The following is a 15717-nucleotide window of genomic DNA, read 5'->3' as shown; positions in this document are numbered from 1 at the left end:
CCACAGAGGCTTCACCTCCAGCAACATAATTAACATAATTCAGACTCCAGGTCACCTGCAACTCACAAACACTGACAGAGACTTTGCGTCTAAGAGATTGTTGTCGACTTCATGCATAAACATCCAGGTGGTTCAGATCAGCATCTCGACCTGAGGGAGGAGATGTAGACTGGAGATAGACACAACAGAGCCACCGCAGACTGATAATGGTCTGCTTACTGGTATCCATCCTTCCATCCGTCCATCCATCCATCCATTCATCCATTTATATCATAAATATGTGTCTACATGACGAAAACTATTTCTCCTGAAGGTCTGTAAATGGTTAGGATTTTTTTTAATCCTCTTTCATACATTATTGAAGTGTCCAACAATATAATGTATTATCCCGAAGTATTATAAATATGTTTGTATGTATCTTGTACAAGTTTGTAAATGGACTTGCATCTTTGTGTGCACAGTTAATATTGTCATTAACGATTTCAAATAGGGAAAGACAAAATCATGTTTAATGTTATCAACAATCCAGACATCCTGCACAACCATGTTCCCATCAAAGTCATCGGCCTTATCCTGGATTACTACAACAATTTCAAGCTCAGAGTCACTGGTGGCCAAACACATCAGACTGGCTCTGACTTGAGAAAGACATAATAACATCTCAGTCATCCTGTTTGTCCTCACCATGGACATTATCGTGAAATCAGCAGAGGTGGAGTGCAGAGGTCCCTTGACAAGATCAGGAGTACGCCAGCCACCAGTACGTCCCCTTATGGGTGACCTGCCTGTCAGCAGCACATCTGTGTCAGTCGGGAGATCCTCCAAGGTCCCGAGGAGCTGAGTGTGACAGCTTGTAGTGTCACTGTTCAAGCTTAAATATGATGGATTTAGCAGTTTCAATCAGTTGAAACTTGTTTCTTTTACTGGATTAACCGATAGATTAATGAAGGTCGACCACATGCTTGGCGTGACCTGCACAGAGAAAGATTTCACATTTTATTCAACCTGCCATAACATATTGTATTTGAGAATTGATGACTATTTAATGTTTAATGGTGACCCTCATAGAGTTAAAAACTGGAAAATTGGACAAAGGGAACCATCAGGAGAATTTCCTATAAAACCAAGACAGAATACACAGGAATCAGACTGCGAGCATTTAAATATTTTAAGAGAATTTTAATACATTTTTCTTGCAGAAAGAGACAATGTCACAGTACAACCTATGGCATTTGTCTAACAATGAAGTCGGACGGTGCTTTCTTAAAGGCTGAGTTGTTTTGGCAAAGATCCACCGGCTTCCTGGCACACCAGACACTGACGAATGCAAAAGTGCCAACACGGGTCATCGTTCAAACACAGAATGCAAAATGAATATTCATTCTTTATGAGACAAAACAATAGTTTATTTAATATTACATCTGGACTGTAGTAAAAAGAAAACAATCTGTAGATTGAACATAGACAATGAAACACACAAAAGCCAATAGAGGATGAATATGAGGAATTTCTATCTCATAATGACAATGAGGAAGTCAGTTCATCTTTCCTATGGGACACAGTTAAAGCCGACCTTGGAAGAATGCTTATAGTCAAAGCTGCATCTCTGGAAAAAACAAAACAAACAAACAAACAAATCTATATATATACAAACAATTACATCACCTGGAAAGTAGACTCTGGGTCCTGGAAAGATTGCATAGTGTCAACAAAGATGGACTCTGATGCAACCTATTAAACAGGAAATAGACAAAAATGTATAGTAAAGATAAAGAGAGAAATATAAGGTACACAAAGAAGAAGTACAAAGAGGCTCGGACAAATGCTGCAAAATTGGAAGCTTGGAGACAACGCAACTCACAAGAAGAGAGGACAGTTTATATAATCAGAGATACAAACACAAACAGACTGACCACAAAATAAGATACAATTTAAAACTAATTTCAAAAACATTATATTTCCTTGTATCCACACATTAGTGAAACTAATGGCGCTAAAATGTATTAACATTAAATCCAAGTAAAATCATCAGCCAGGGAAATGCAATAATTGTCAGTGGAGCTAATGAAGAAGAACTGAGCCTAGTTCACCATTATCCTTTTCATTTTTTGCTATTGATACTTGCTGTAGACACACTTTTACTATAGGTTAGTGAACGAGGCCAACTGTCAAGTAATCTTATAATGACTTCGAAGTCATTCTGAAATCATCAGAGCTATTGTTGAGTGTCGTCTTTCTGAAATCTAGACATTAAAAAAAAAAAACTAAAATTATGTTGTTTATGTGATTTCACATATAGCATGTATAGGCAGAGGGAGTCAGGGAGGGGGCAGGACAACTGTGGAGGCACGACCGAAGTTTCAACAGGAATGAGGGCGCCATCTAGAGTATATATTGATACCAACACAACAGATTTTCAGGATTTTTCATCATGGGGGAGTAGATTTAACCCTGTAATGCCTGACCCCAGAAATAATGGTCAGAAAATTCAGATTTTTTGAATCTGGAACCTATATTAGGCCCTTACACATAATCTGAAAAAAAATTAAAAAATTTTTTTTTGCAAATATGTTTTTCATTTTGTATCGTAAATGATACATTGGGCATTACATGCAGTTCTGGCAATACAAGAAAAACGTCAGCCTCTTTAGGCCTCTTTCTTTTTCTTTTATTATGAACAGTGGTAAGCATGAAAACATCAGTTAAGGCTATTTAACTAGAACATTAGCCTATTATTTTTTCAAAATGCTACCTTTTCCCGTAACTTTTTCTCGTATTATGAACAGTAGTAAGCATGAAAATAGCAGTTCAGGCAATACAACAACAACATCTGCCTCTTCATTTTTTAATACTGTGACTGTTTCCCAAGACATTTCTTTTATGATGCCATGTGGTAATCATGGAAACAGTTTCTATCCTTGTTCAGGCAGAGATGGACGTTGCATTTTCCACAGCGCATATGGGGAAAGTGTCCTGTGCAGTTCTTGCACCTTTGTCGCTTTTCCCAGGATGAGAAGTGGTTAACCATATCTCTCCTCACATCTGGAGGCACACTGGTGGATGGCCACCTCCTCTGTGGTGGTGGTGGTGATGTTGGTGACTGTGGTGGAGAGGACCACCAGGACCATGGTCCACCAACCCTGACTTTTGCTTTTACTGCACTTACCAGGGAAATGCTAACCCATGCCTGAAATCTTCTCAGGGGCAGGACATTTTTCTCTAGGCCTTCAGGTCTCTTTGGTACAGGGACCAAGTATTGGTGAGTGCCACTGTGGCACTATGCCACCAGATGTACAAGTACCATCTTCTGGTTTTGAAACTATATTTGTACAGGGCAGACTGCATATCCATAAGATCTGCACCCCCCCCCCCCCCCCCCCATGAATCTGTTGTGTGTTTCCACGATGGATGGTCTGGGAACCAAGACATATTATTTGATCTTCCCAGTGTTTCAAGTGGTCTTGTGGAGTGATGCCCACAAAAGAGGACACCAGGTTGACGGGTTTGTTGTCACACCACCTTACAACTATTACGTTGGGTTGGTTGACTCTGTAATCCATGGACCCTCTTGCCTGTTTCCTCAGGTCTTATTCATCCTTCATGCTGTACCCTTCTACCAGAACTGTTTTGTTGCCCGTGACCTTGTTAGACCCTCCTCTTCCAACCCATCATCAAGAGTTTTATCTTCCTCATTGCTGCTACTACTAGTACGAGAGTTGTCTCATTCAAAGCCTGCATGAGGGGCCCAATCTTTATCCCAAACCTTATCATCTTCTTACATCAACTCCTCTACATCACTTGAATTGCCATCAAGTAAGCATAGGACATCTTAAACGCTGTACCGTTTAGCCATATAAAGAAATATAGGTTTATCCATTTTTGAGTGCAATTATTTGTTGTAAATATCACATTTCAATCTGTATTATGTGTAATTGATTGATCAAAACATTTTTGTGACACACAATGATCAATATAATGCATATTGCACCAAGAAATAAAAGCTAATAACAATTGGGGGATTTACTACTAAATTCCATTTTTTACCTGTAGTATCAAATTTGAACACAAATTTTATGCACGATTTTACTATATACTAAAATGCAAAAAAGTAAGTAATTATAACTTGCTTCAACAGATTAAGTACTCATGTTAGAATATTATAAAAAATTTCATAGAAAATGTCACTGGAAAATCATAAAAATTCCAATTTTCTTGACCCTGATCCAGTGAGTTGTGAACCATCTGAAAGTGGCCATCTTGGATTGTCCACTGTGCTGTGTCTGAATTGTTGTAGTGATAAAGGTATCCACCAGGGGGTAGAAGACAAGTATCAGATTGGCTACAAGAGGGTTTTGAGTGAAGTTTCTACCATAGGGTGATGCAATAGGCCTCAGAAATGGTTGTATCAAATTTGATGCATTTGGCATTATAGGGTTAAGGGAGGAAGGCAGAGCAGCAGAGGGAGAACATGCAAACTACAATGAAGGGCCTGCAAGTCCTGACTCAAACAGGATATTTGAACTAATACTCCAATGCCAGTCCAATAAAATGCACTATATGACAACATTTTCAAAAATTCTTTAGCAACTTATGAACTCTCTTAGCAAACAAACGATCACATTTTAATTCCTGTACACTGCTCTCATGGTGATCTTTAAATGAAGATCTTTACTTGAATGTAATTCACAACCACAATCGATACCATGTAATATAATAGCTGAGTTTTATTAATTTCTCACAATTTGAATTATTACTCTGATCAGCACTTCTGCAGATGATGTGTTTTTCATTTCCACATTGGTTTGCAGAATAAATTGCTATTGTGTGATTTTTCTCAAATGTATTTCAAAGGTCAATTAAATCATTAAGCCCCATTAAATGTTGACTTTCTCTTGAGTTTTCCCTTGAGTGCAATTTAAGCAATGTAAATGCAGTTGGAATTGAGTACAAATTTTATTTATATGCTGGTAAACCATATAGCTATGGTAATACAACTCAGAATGATACAATTTTGTGAAACATCAAACACCTTCACACCAAACCAGCAAAAGACTTTGTGTCCCGTGACATAATTTTTAAACTGAGACAACTTTCAACGTAACCAGATAAGCTTCACTTGAGCTATGAAACTGCAGAAATATTCTTTCATTCCAACATTATTCCAGTTGTGCCTGTGTAATTCACAATTTGCACAAAAAAAACCATCAGTCTTGACCATGGAAAGCTTTTAAAAATATACAATGTACAACAAAATTGGAGAGCTGTTGGATTGTGATGTGCAGAATGTGTGTGAATCAGTGAGTGTGTTAATTTAATGTGGCTATGGCCCTGGTAAAAATAACAACAACAAAAAAATAACAGTTTCTGAGTAGTCCATAAAAAGCATCATCATTCTGATAAGGAGAGCCTTGAGAAAACATCCCATTTTCCACATATTTTCTCCCACATCTTATCAAATAAGTGCATTTGAAAACCGATTATTGTCTAAAATAGCTTTCTGATTATCTAACCATCATACCAGTGGATTTAACACTCCCTGCGGTGTTTTAATGGAACAATGCACGTTCAGTAAACTCTCCACAGACTGAGCTCATGATGTGTTTCTCACAGTATTTTGGAGCAGTTCATGTTTCAAAACAGCAGGGGGTAGTATTCACCATGACAGTACAGCATCAGCGCTTACACATTTTTAGTTTCCAAAAAGGAAATAAAAGGAATGATTCACTCAGCATATTTAGTTTTTCCAGGCCATTACATGTTTCACTGCCCTGTTTCTACATTTTCTGTCCCGTACACACAAAATACCTTCCGTTCTGCAAGGGCTTCTTGCGTGCCCAATAATGTCTCTCTCCTGTGGCTCAACAAGCAAATAAGCCCTGCGAAGGTATACTTAAAGCTTGACCCTGTTGTGCCAAAGGTCTTGTTGTTTTTTGCTTCATTGATTTCACACATTGACCGTGACTGCCTGGCCCAGCGGTGCTCAGGAGGCTTCAGGCAACAACCCCACTTGTACTGGGAGCCAATAAAGGGGCAAAAATGAACCGAGAGTGCAAAAGAAAACTGCTAAAAGTTTTAATGATGTTGCCAATGAAAAGAAATTCACCCACTGGACTTGAGATTTGTGCTCATCTGGTTTTATTTGGTTAAGTTTTATAGTTTTGCAATTACGAAATTTAAGTTGAGAAAACCTGCGTCGCACGTCTTTGCAATAATGGAGAAAACTGTTTCCATTTATCGATTACATTGGTGACGTTGGGTCCCGTCCTTCATCCTTTAAAGAGAGAGCGAGCATTGTGTGTATGTGCGTGCGTTTCACTCCCACCTTTGCAGTGAGGCCCCTCCACCACACTGTTGTTGGCAAGGGCCACATGGAAGTGATTATGCTGTGCAGAGAGTGAAATTACAGAGAGAACCTACAGAACCGGAGCCCTCCTATAACCACTCATTCACTCAGATCGGAGACAAGTTCAGAAGCAGAGAGGCAAAGAAAGAAAAGACTAACTTTACAATTCAAGGACACGAAGAATCAAAAACAAGTTCATTACTCGATAAACTCTCTTCCTAGATAATATCTGTCATGGTACAGGCAATGTTAAATTTGTACCTCTCAGACAGACTCAATGATATCAGGCAGACAACTTTCTGTTGGATGCAGTGTAGAATAAATGCACTTAAACACACAGAACAAGTTAGATTATGATTATTTTATTCACTTTTTTTATGTTTACAATTTACAGGAACTTTATAAAGAAATGCATGCACACATGCGTGCGCATGGGAGCTCTGCTGCGACTCCGCCTGGGGCTGTACGTTTCCACCGCTGCTCGTTCTGTAAGGACAAGGCTGCTTTTTGCTCCCCTCCTCGCCTTCTCTCTCCTGGACTGGAGTGAGATGGGGCCAGGGCTGTAAATTCCTCAGAAAGAGCTATTAAGAGGGCCTCCATTAAAATTGGGGGGGGGGGGGGGGAGGTTTTGCTGGCGCTCGCCAGAGAGGAGCCGACTCAATAAGTCATCATCGAGGCCTGAGGCCTTTACTGGGGCTCACGGGAGAGTAACAGATCGGATTAGAGCCCGACGACTTTGTTCTGTTTAATACACTTAGTTCACTCTGGGGGCTGCGAGTTACATGAACGGATCTATTTACAGCCTCCAAACCGATGTGCAGCGGAGTTGATTGATTTATCAGCCAACACATCAGTTATATTTTCTGCAGCTCTGACAAATGAACCTTTTTTCGACGAAACTGAAGAAAATTCAAGCTGAGCCGTTGTCATTTCATGACCCAAAAAAATGGTTTTATTAAAAGTATATAACAAGTCAGTAAGTATACAAAACTGCATATGGCTATGCGGGAATAATATACTTTAAGGCAAGAAGACACAGAGACACATTGCGATACATCAGATTGGGGCTCCGTTTACACAAAAATGTTTTCAAGTGAAAGCAGAAAACTTTCCTTGCATTTTGGGTGGCGTTTTATGAAAACAGCTCCCAATGTGGAGCTATCTGAAAACACTACAACTCCCTCCGTCTCTCCTTCCCTCCCGTCGGCTACCGCACATGTGCACCACCGCTGCAGTAAAACGTTATTTTTAGACAAGTTAGATAATTTGGCTTGTTTTATAGTATAATTTTGAATGTAGATTTAAAAATCTTATTTCAAGATTGCTTAACCAAAATTTACTTGCTGCATGGAAAGACAATTTCACTAGTTTTAAGTAATTTTCATTCTCAAAGTTAGGGTTTATATGTTATATTTGGGCTACATTCTTTGGCAGTGTGGACACTCTTCAATTTAACAGCGCCTGGATTTCTGGATAATATGAAGCCTTGGGTTCCAACCTCAATATCTTGAAGATCAGTTTGCCAAACACTAGTGGATAAACCCACTCTCCTCACCATCCAGCAGAAGTCTTTAAAGGTGCTATGAAATGTTTTCCAGGGCTGCTCTGGATTCTAAAACGTGTCTTACAATGGTTTCCTTTGACGTGCCAATCTAACCTTGATGACCTCGGAGCAGAAGAAACTTCTGATCTCTGACCCCCCCCATCCAAAGGGTCTCCAACCCAAGGTCGGAAATCACTGATATGTAGGATGGGAAAGCGCTTTAACCTGGAATCCTAAGATAAGTTTACCGTGCATCTCCTCCTTTATATCTCAAAATGTGGCTGCTGCGCTAAAAATGTGCAGCTCAACTGAAAAACAACGGCACTAAACTTTAATGCAAAACACGACTACCACAGTAGCGTAAAAAACACTGGACTCAATTATTATCCCTCCATGTGGTATAATTTGCTCAAAGTGCTATCATCCCGACAGTTTATGAGAGTGGCATGGTTTGTGTACCCTCTGTGGTGTCTGGATGCACATTAACCATTTGCTGCCTTCCTCACTCACTCCTCCCAATCAAGACCACTATTATCCCTGGTGTGCTGCAGGGCTCCAAAAATATCATTTACGCATCCGTCGGCACCTCTCTGTTCAGCAGCTGGAGAAGCTGTGAGGCACCCTGCCCCCACTAATGCCATCAGGCCTGGCTGCGGGCAAAACAAACTCTGCTCACGTCCCACAGTCGGCCTGAACACGACGTGCCGCGTTTGTCTGCTTGTCAAAGCTGCCCCTACTCGGTCTGTGCACTTACGGGCAATAAAGAACCCGACAAATGGCGTGCACGAGGCGTGGAAACGAGCTGTAAAGCAATGACATTTGGCACGCTAGGCTCTCTTCCAAGTTTAGTACTGCATTAGCCTATTAGCCCTCAATCAGCACGAGGCGAGCGCTTCATTGGGGCGGCAGCGGATTAAGAGGTTTTAAGAAAAGCAGACACCTTGTTATGCATGGCGCTACTCATGTTTATGACAATGGATTTAATATCCAGTACTATGCTATGCTGCTTTGTCCGTCTTAGGATTGTGGACGCTGGAACTGATCCCAGCTGCCTTTGCACAATAAGCACAAATATACAACTCTATATTTAACAGGAGCAACATGGAGGTCATGATTTAAAAGATCATTTTGGAGACAGAAAAAGCCACTTCCCCGTTGCAAACTATTCTATGACTGGAGGCCACGAAATCAAAGTCTGAATCTGAAATGTACATTTAAACCTTCAGTCTCCTGCCAACTAGTTTTCCTACATCCCACTCACACTGGCCACCTCAGAAAGGAACAGCAGGACAAGAGAGCGCATCGTGTATTTCCTGTGGAGATTTCCAGGGAAAGCAGGACAGATAGATATAGTGCGTGTTCTGGAAAATCTCAAGTGCTCTCCTATGGTTAGGATAATGTATGACTGCAGCTAATCCAGCCTTCTGAGCATGAGTCCGTCTTGAGATTGTGCCAAGATTTGATTGGAAGCAGACTTACTACATGTCTAGATACCTTTTTTTTCCTGCTCCCCCCCCCCCCCCCCCCTTCCATACCATTTTCCTCCTTTCTTCAGTCCTTTGTTGTAATCTCTTTCAAGGAGCTGATTTAATCCTCACACAGTTTAAAAAAAAAAAAAAATGTCTATGACACAGTGGCACAAATGTGAACAATGGCTGCATAGTGCCAGTGAGAACACTGATGCCAGTGACTAACTACATGATCCCTCTCTGACATGCCAAGGCCTTCCTCCAATAAGAGCGACATCATAATATCAACTTGAGACGCATTCTTCCTGTCTTCCTGATCCTTGGCTTGTCCCTTCTTGCCCTCAAGCGAGCAGGAAGCGGCTGCATGCAAGATTTAAGATGTGAGATCAACAACAGGGGGGGAGATTTCTGCCACTAGAAAGTGGGCATGAAAAGAGAAGCTGGCTCGATCAACTCTCTATAGCGACCATCGCTTGCAAACTTAACATTAACTTTTATTCCTGTTGAATTTGATTCACAATGCCTTGTTCATTCAATTCAAACAGGTTACATTGCAGCATAAACAAGATACATGATTTACTTAAAATATTCTGAGATTTGTTTTTTTTTCCTGGCACAAGTAATAGGGACAACATCTGAATCGAGTTAGTCTTGATGGTCTGAAATCCAAAGTTTGAGTTTACATAATATTCACAAAATCACTATCGCGTCTCTTCTCATTTGGATTCCTCCTTTTTTTCCCCCCTTTCTCTGCTCACCCTAACCCATTTTCCCTCGAAGAAAGAAAGACAAAGGCAACCAAATAATGCCGAATTTTCCATCGCCCTCTCCAAACCCCTCCTCCCCTAAACCCTAAAACAATCTCGCTCTCTCCACCGGCAGCACCCCACCCACATGCCGCTTCTCTTCATTCTCTCACTCTTCATTCGTTTCTCTGCTTCAGTGCAAAGCCAAACAAGCCAGCCATTAAGTTGAGTTAAGCGCAGGAAGTGGGCCTTCGGGCCAGGCGGCACTGTTTACAAGGAGCTAGTCAGGTTTCAGCTGCGCTTTGAAGTGAGCAGCACACAGGAGACTGTCTGTCACTAGGCGAAGGCCCAGCACCACTCCACTGACTCACTCGCATTCCCCCCATTCATCTGAGCGGAGAGAGAGAGACAAGGGGGGGGGGGGGGTGTAAAAGGGCAAAATGGAGGAGGTATAGGTAGATTTATGGTTTTCTTTCCCCCCTGAGAGTATCTGTTCCTACCTTTAATCACTCTAACCTGTCTTGTTATTACAACCCCTCTTTATTTAACCCCTGGTGAGGATATAAGGAAAACAAACATCAACAGGTCATGAGAGAAAGAAATAGTGTAGCAAGGCTTCGTTGTTAACTCTGACATTTTTTTTTTTTAACATAACCTCCAATGGTACAGACTCATAGAAGCATCATATGCAGCTTTATGAGTTGTTCTAACCCCTTTGGTCTAACGATATAAATTTACTCGCAGCTCGGCGAGGTACGTGCCATTCTCTAAACGCTCGGCCTTCAAGCGCAGAGCCTCTGCTCAGAGGCAAACGGGATCATCTTTCTTCCACACACCCATCAACTTCATGACATCACTGCCAAGACGGTTCAGTTTCAGCCGTGCATGGCTTGGGGGATTCCAACTTTGCACAAAAGCACCGCGGCGCCAGAGAAGAAACATCCCAGTGAAGCCGAATACCCTTGGTCCCCGCCCCCCCCCCTCTCCCCACGCAGGAACATTCTCACACCTCTACACTGAGATCTCTGGACAGATGATTCCTGTTGGTTTAACCCAGTCCTGTCGAACAACAGGCCAAGAAAGGTCCCTGTTTTGTTTAACACATGAGGGCAATGTTGGTGTACGTGTGTGAAGAAGCCCTCGGCACCAGCTTCTCAGACACTAAACAGGAGTGTGAAATGTTTCAGGACCGCAGCGCAGGAGCTGGTACTGCACTGCAAAAGGTGTAATATCTGGAGAACTCATTCGTCGTATTTCCTGGAGAGCTGCAGTTTTGTGTTCCGGGCTGATTTCCGAAAAAGAATTTGAATATTTGTGTTTTACTGCCAGTCAAGAAGGCAACAGATGTTCAGGTGTGACACAATCCTCTCGCTCCTGAGAAAACAACATGGCTGTCCTCCTATCAAAGAAAGAGCCTTGTTATCAAGAGTGTTTAATGATCGGAAAACAGCACTGAACATACGGAAGGAGAACAGATAAACATGAAAACGCTGTTGATCTTGAACCACAAAATCAAAATCCAACATTTGATGGCGATGTGGGGTGATATTTGTACATTCCTTAAACACTCAGCACCTTTTGGTCAAAAAAGAGTGACGATACGAGAAAAAACGTCTTGAATATCATCCAATATAGACACTGTTGTTATTAAAAAAAAAGCAACATAATTTATGACCAGGAATAAAAATAAAACATGTCTAGATCCTGGCTTGAAGCATTTTTACAGTGCAAAATAAAAAAAAGTAAGTAAAGCGGGTACACTTACAGATAGGATATTATTACTTTCTTTAAATACAAATATATAATTTGATGTTTTCACTATTTACAATATCAGAGAGAGAGATAGAGAGAGAGAGAGAGAGAGAGATTCCTCCACAGCTCATTTCCTCAGTCTCAGTGTCTCAGGCTGCTGGCTGAACACTCCCCGGGAGTTTATGGTGGTTTGGAGAGAAGAGCCAGCGAGGGCGAGGGGAGCGTTACAGCACACGGCGTCGATGGCCATGATTGTTATTTGTTCAGACAGTAAGGTTCAGTCCATGTTGATCTAGGTAGTCCTTATGTCAAAACCTAACCCTCAGTTTGGCATGCATGTGTGATTATAAAGCTGAGGCTGAGGTCCTACTTACCCATGGCATGAGCAACAGGTAATACACCAAAATAAGAGTACCGCAGACAGTTACGTGCCCCTTCATTCTACACAGTGGTCTCTCCGTGTTTGCCATTCGTTAGCCTTGTGTAGAACTTATGCCAGGACTGTAGAGTCTTTCCAGACCAGATCCAGAACCCAGAGGTGATGCCCACGATCAGGGTCATCAGGTACTTGATCATGTAGACGGTGAAGTCTGGGGTCATGTGTGGCCCCGCCTGCAGAGGGCACGGGATGGCCAGGCTGCGGCAGTTGTGGCTGATCCAGCTGCGCTCCCAGTGGGGGCGGAAGGCCTGCTCGTAGAAGAAGCAGGCGATTACAATGGTGGCGGGGACTGTGTAGAGCACGCTGAACACCCCGATGCGCACCATCAGCCGCTCCAGTTTCTCCGTCTTGGTGCCGTCGTGCTTCATGATGGTGCGGATTCTGAACAGCGACACGAAGCCCGCCAGTAGGAAGGAGGTGCCGATGAAGAGGTAAATGAAGAGAGGCGCCAGAACAAAGCCCCGGAGGGGGTCCAGGTTGCTCAGACTCACGAAGCAGACCCCGCTGAGCACGTCGCCTTCGATCTGCCCGATGGCGAGGATGCTGATGGTCTTGACAGCCGGCACCGCCCACGCCGCCAGGTGAAAATACTGAGAGTTGGCCTCGATGGCCTCGTGTCCCCACTTCATACCAGCGGCCAGAAACCAGGTGAGAGACAGGATGACCCACCAGATGGAGCTGGCCATGCTGAAGAAGTACAGCATCATGAAGAGGATGGTGCAGCCTTCCTTTTTGGTGCCTTGCACAATGGTCCTGTAGCCGTCAGGGTGGAACCTGTCATTACACACCACAGTGTCCCCGAGGAAGTATCCGGCTATGTAGGCTATGGAGACCATTGTGTAGCAGCCAGACAGGAAGATGATCGGCCTCTCGGGGTATCTGAAGCGTTGCATGTCAACCAAATAGGTTGTGACTGTGAACAATGTGGAGGCGCAGCAAAGCACAGACCAGACCAAAATCCATATGCGGGAGAACTGGATCTCCTTGTCGGTGAAAAACATCTTCCCACCGCTCCTGGAGGACTCACATGGAGCAGCACAGTCGCTCTCCTCCAGAAACCTGTAGTTCAGATATGAAGGCACCGTGAGTCCAGGCGGACAGCGGAAAGGCCTCTCGTGTGCAGATCCCACGGGGAGGTCCTGGGTACCCGGGTCGGGCCTGATGGGAGGCACGGTGGCGGCGGAGGAGTCGTTCTGACCCACACAGATCTGGCCGTTCCCCAGGACGGGGAAGTTCTCGCAGCGCAGCCGGTCCGGCCACTGGAAGCCGAACTTGTTCATGAGAGCCTCGCAGCCCTGCTTGGCCCGCTCGCAGATCGACCTGCAGGGAGGAATGGCTTTCTCCAGCACCGTGCACACGGGCGCGTACATGGAGCACAGAAAGAATTTCAGCTCCGGGGAGCACTGTACCTTCACCAGGGGGTAGAACTGGTGCACCTCCAGCCCCGCGTCCTCCTGGTTGTAGTGGCCCACCAGGTTGGGCATGATGGTCTGGTTGTAGGCGATGTCCGTGCATAGGGGGATGGAAATGGGCTGACAGAATCCGTGCTCCGGGATCACGATCCCGCTGTCCCCTTGATACTGAGCTGATAGCAGTCCGGCCAGCAGCAGCAGCGCAGCGCACAAAGTCTTGAGAAAAGTCATCCTCCACGAGTTCGACCAAACAAGAACTTGCCGTGAATATATTTAGAGTACCATCGGATCCACAGTCTTTTACGAAGAGACGAAAATCCAGACAATGAAGACGCTGGAAGCTGCTCTCTTTGTGTTGCGTTCCCAAACTCCGGGCAGACTTTTTTTTTCTTCTTTCCACAACTCTTCAAGAGAGTCAAGCAGCCACAAACACACTCTGCACTTCCGGTTCAACACTGTCACAATTACACGCGACTGGAATAACTTACTGGTTTCATAGTTTTTCAAATAACGGTAAAGGCACGATTTTTTACTTTAAATCGACTAAACTATATTAAAGCAAATAATTTATTTAGATCTTATTAGTATCACTATTACACACCAACATAAACAAGTCCTCATCTACTTCATACCTCTGCTGTTAATGATATAAATTATTATTATTATTATTATTATTATTATTATTATTATTATTATTATTATGAACTTAAAACAAGATAATGCTGTATAAAATTGATCTTCAAAATATTGTTTGTTTGATATGAGGGGGAATTTTCCTTTCATTTTGAAGTTACTATTTCTTGTATTCCGGTTGCATCTATCTAACTTTATTCAACAACTGGATCTGCGTGGCCCAACCGGACTTTCAAGATCTTTATGAACTCATAAGTCCATGAAGGTTAGAATACTTTTATTGATAGTACATAATAATAATAACAAAAATAGCAACAACAATAGCAATAACAAAAACAATAACAATAACAATAACAATAACAACAACAACAACAACAACAACAACAACAACAACAACAACAAAAACAATACTACTACTACTACTACTAATAATAATAATTATTATTATTATTAGTAGTAGTAGTAGTATTATTATTATTATATTATTATTATTATTATTATTAGTATTGTTGTTGTTGCTGTTGTTGTTGTCATTGTTGTTATTAATAATACTAATAACAAGAATGTATTTACATAGACCATCGAAAAGAAAGTTTACATATATTCATGAACGCCAACATTTTTTCATATTCATGTAGTTTAATGACTGTGGATCAAAATTGGCTTACAAGAAGCTTCAAATCCTGCCCGCCAAACCACCACGCATATTGTAAAAACTTCAAAGAAAACATTGATTTTCTTTTCTTTTCCCCTAAACAAATTTCTTAAGAGTAGCTGGCACAACACAACAATGAAACCCAGCTGACATCCCTGATGCTGCCAGGAATTACAGGAAACAATCATTAGCCTCGAGGCAACGCTGTCAGGGTGAGTTTGTAAAAACATGAATAATGCAGCAGCTATAATAGAAGTATAGAAGCAAAATACAGTGAAATGTCCCCCATATGTTGCATCAGAAGGTATGTATGTATGTATGTATGTATGTATGTATGTATGTATGTATGTATGTATGTATGTATGTATGTATGTATGTATGTTTGTATGTATGTATGTATGTGTATGTATACACTCATACATTAAAAAATATAGAATTTTCACAAGGAAATGTGCTAATGTTTGCAATGTGCAATATGCAATAATTAATGCATATTAAAATAGGTGCAAAGAACCTGGCTATAGAGTACAATACTACTATTTCAGTGAATGTGCTTGAAATAATAAGCTGTTTGATGGCAACTTTTTTTTTTAGATAATCAGTGTTGTTATTTATCCCAAATGAAATATTTTACACAGGGAACTCATGAACAGACAGATTCCACTTGCCTCGACTTGGATTTTGCATTTGCACCACCAATGTTTTGGAAGGACATGAAAAATAAA

The 15717-nt window shown here is 42.0% G+C and overlaps 1 protein-coding gene across 1 annotated transcript; it reads right to left on the bottom strand.

Annotated features, from left to right (window-relative positions):
• Nucleotides 1–11547: 11547 nt before the first annotated feature.
• Nucleotides 11548–14062, bottom strand: LOC308141614 (frizzled-2-like). Its single transcript, XM_080511821.1, has one exon. It carries the CDS (start codon nucleotides 13933–13935, stop codon nucleotides 12295–12297), a length of 1641 nt encoding a protein of 546 aa, XP_080367947.1. The 5' UTR covers nucleotides 13936–14062; the 3' UTR covers nucleotides 11548–12294.
• Between the last annotated feature and the right edge of the window lie 1655 nt (nucleotides 14063–15717).

The sequence above is a fragment of the Blennius ocellaris genome, assembly GCF_963422515.1.
Source record: "Blennius ocellaris genome assembly, chromosome: 16".
NCBI lineage: Eukaryota > Metazoa > Chordata > Actinopteri > Blenniiformes > Blenniidae > Blennius > Blennius ocellaris.
This window is presented reverse-complemented; position numbering and strand designations above follow the sequence as displayed.

Excerpts from the sequence above, each read along its gene's own strand:
- LOC308141614 (XM_080511821.1), bottom strand. The coding sequence starts at position 13,935 with ATGACTTTTCTCAAGACTTTGTGCGCTGCGCTGCTGCTGCTGGCCGGA.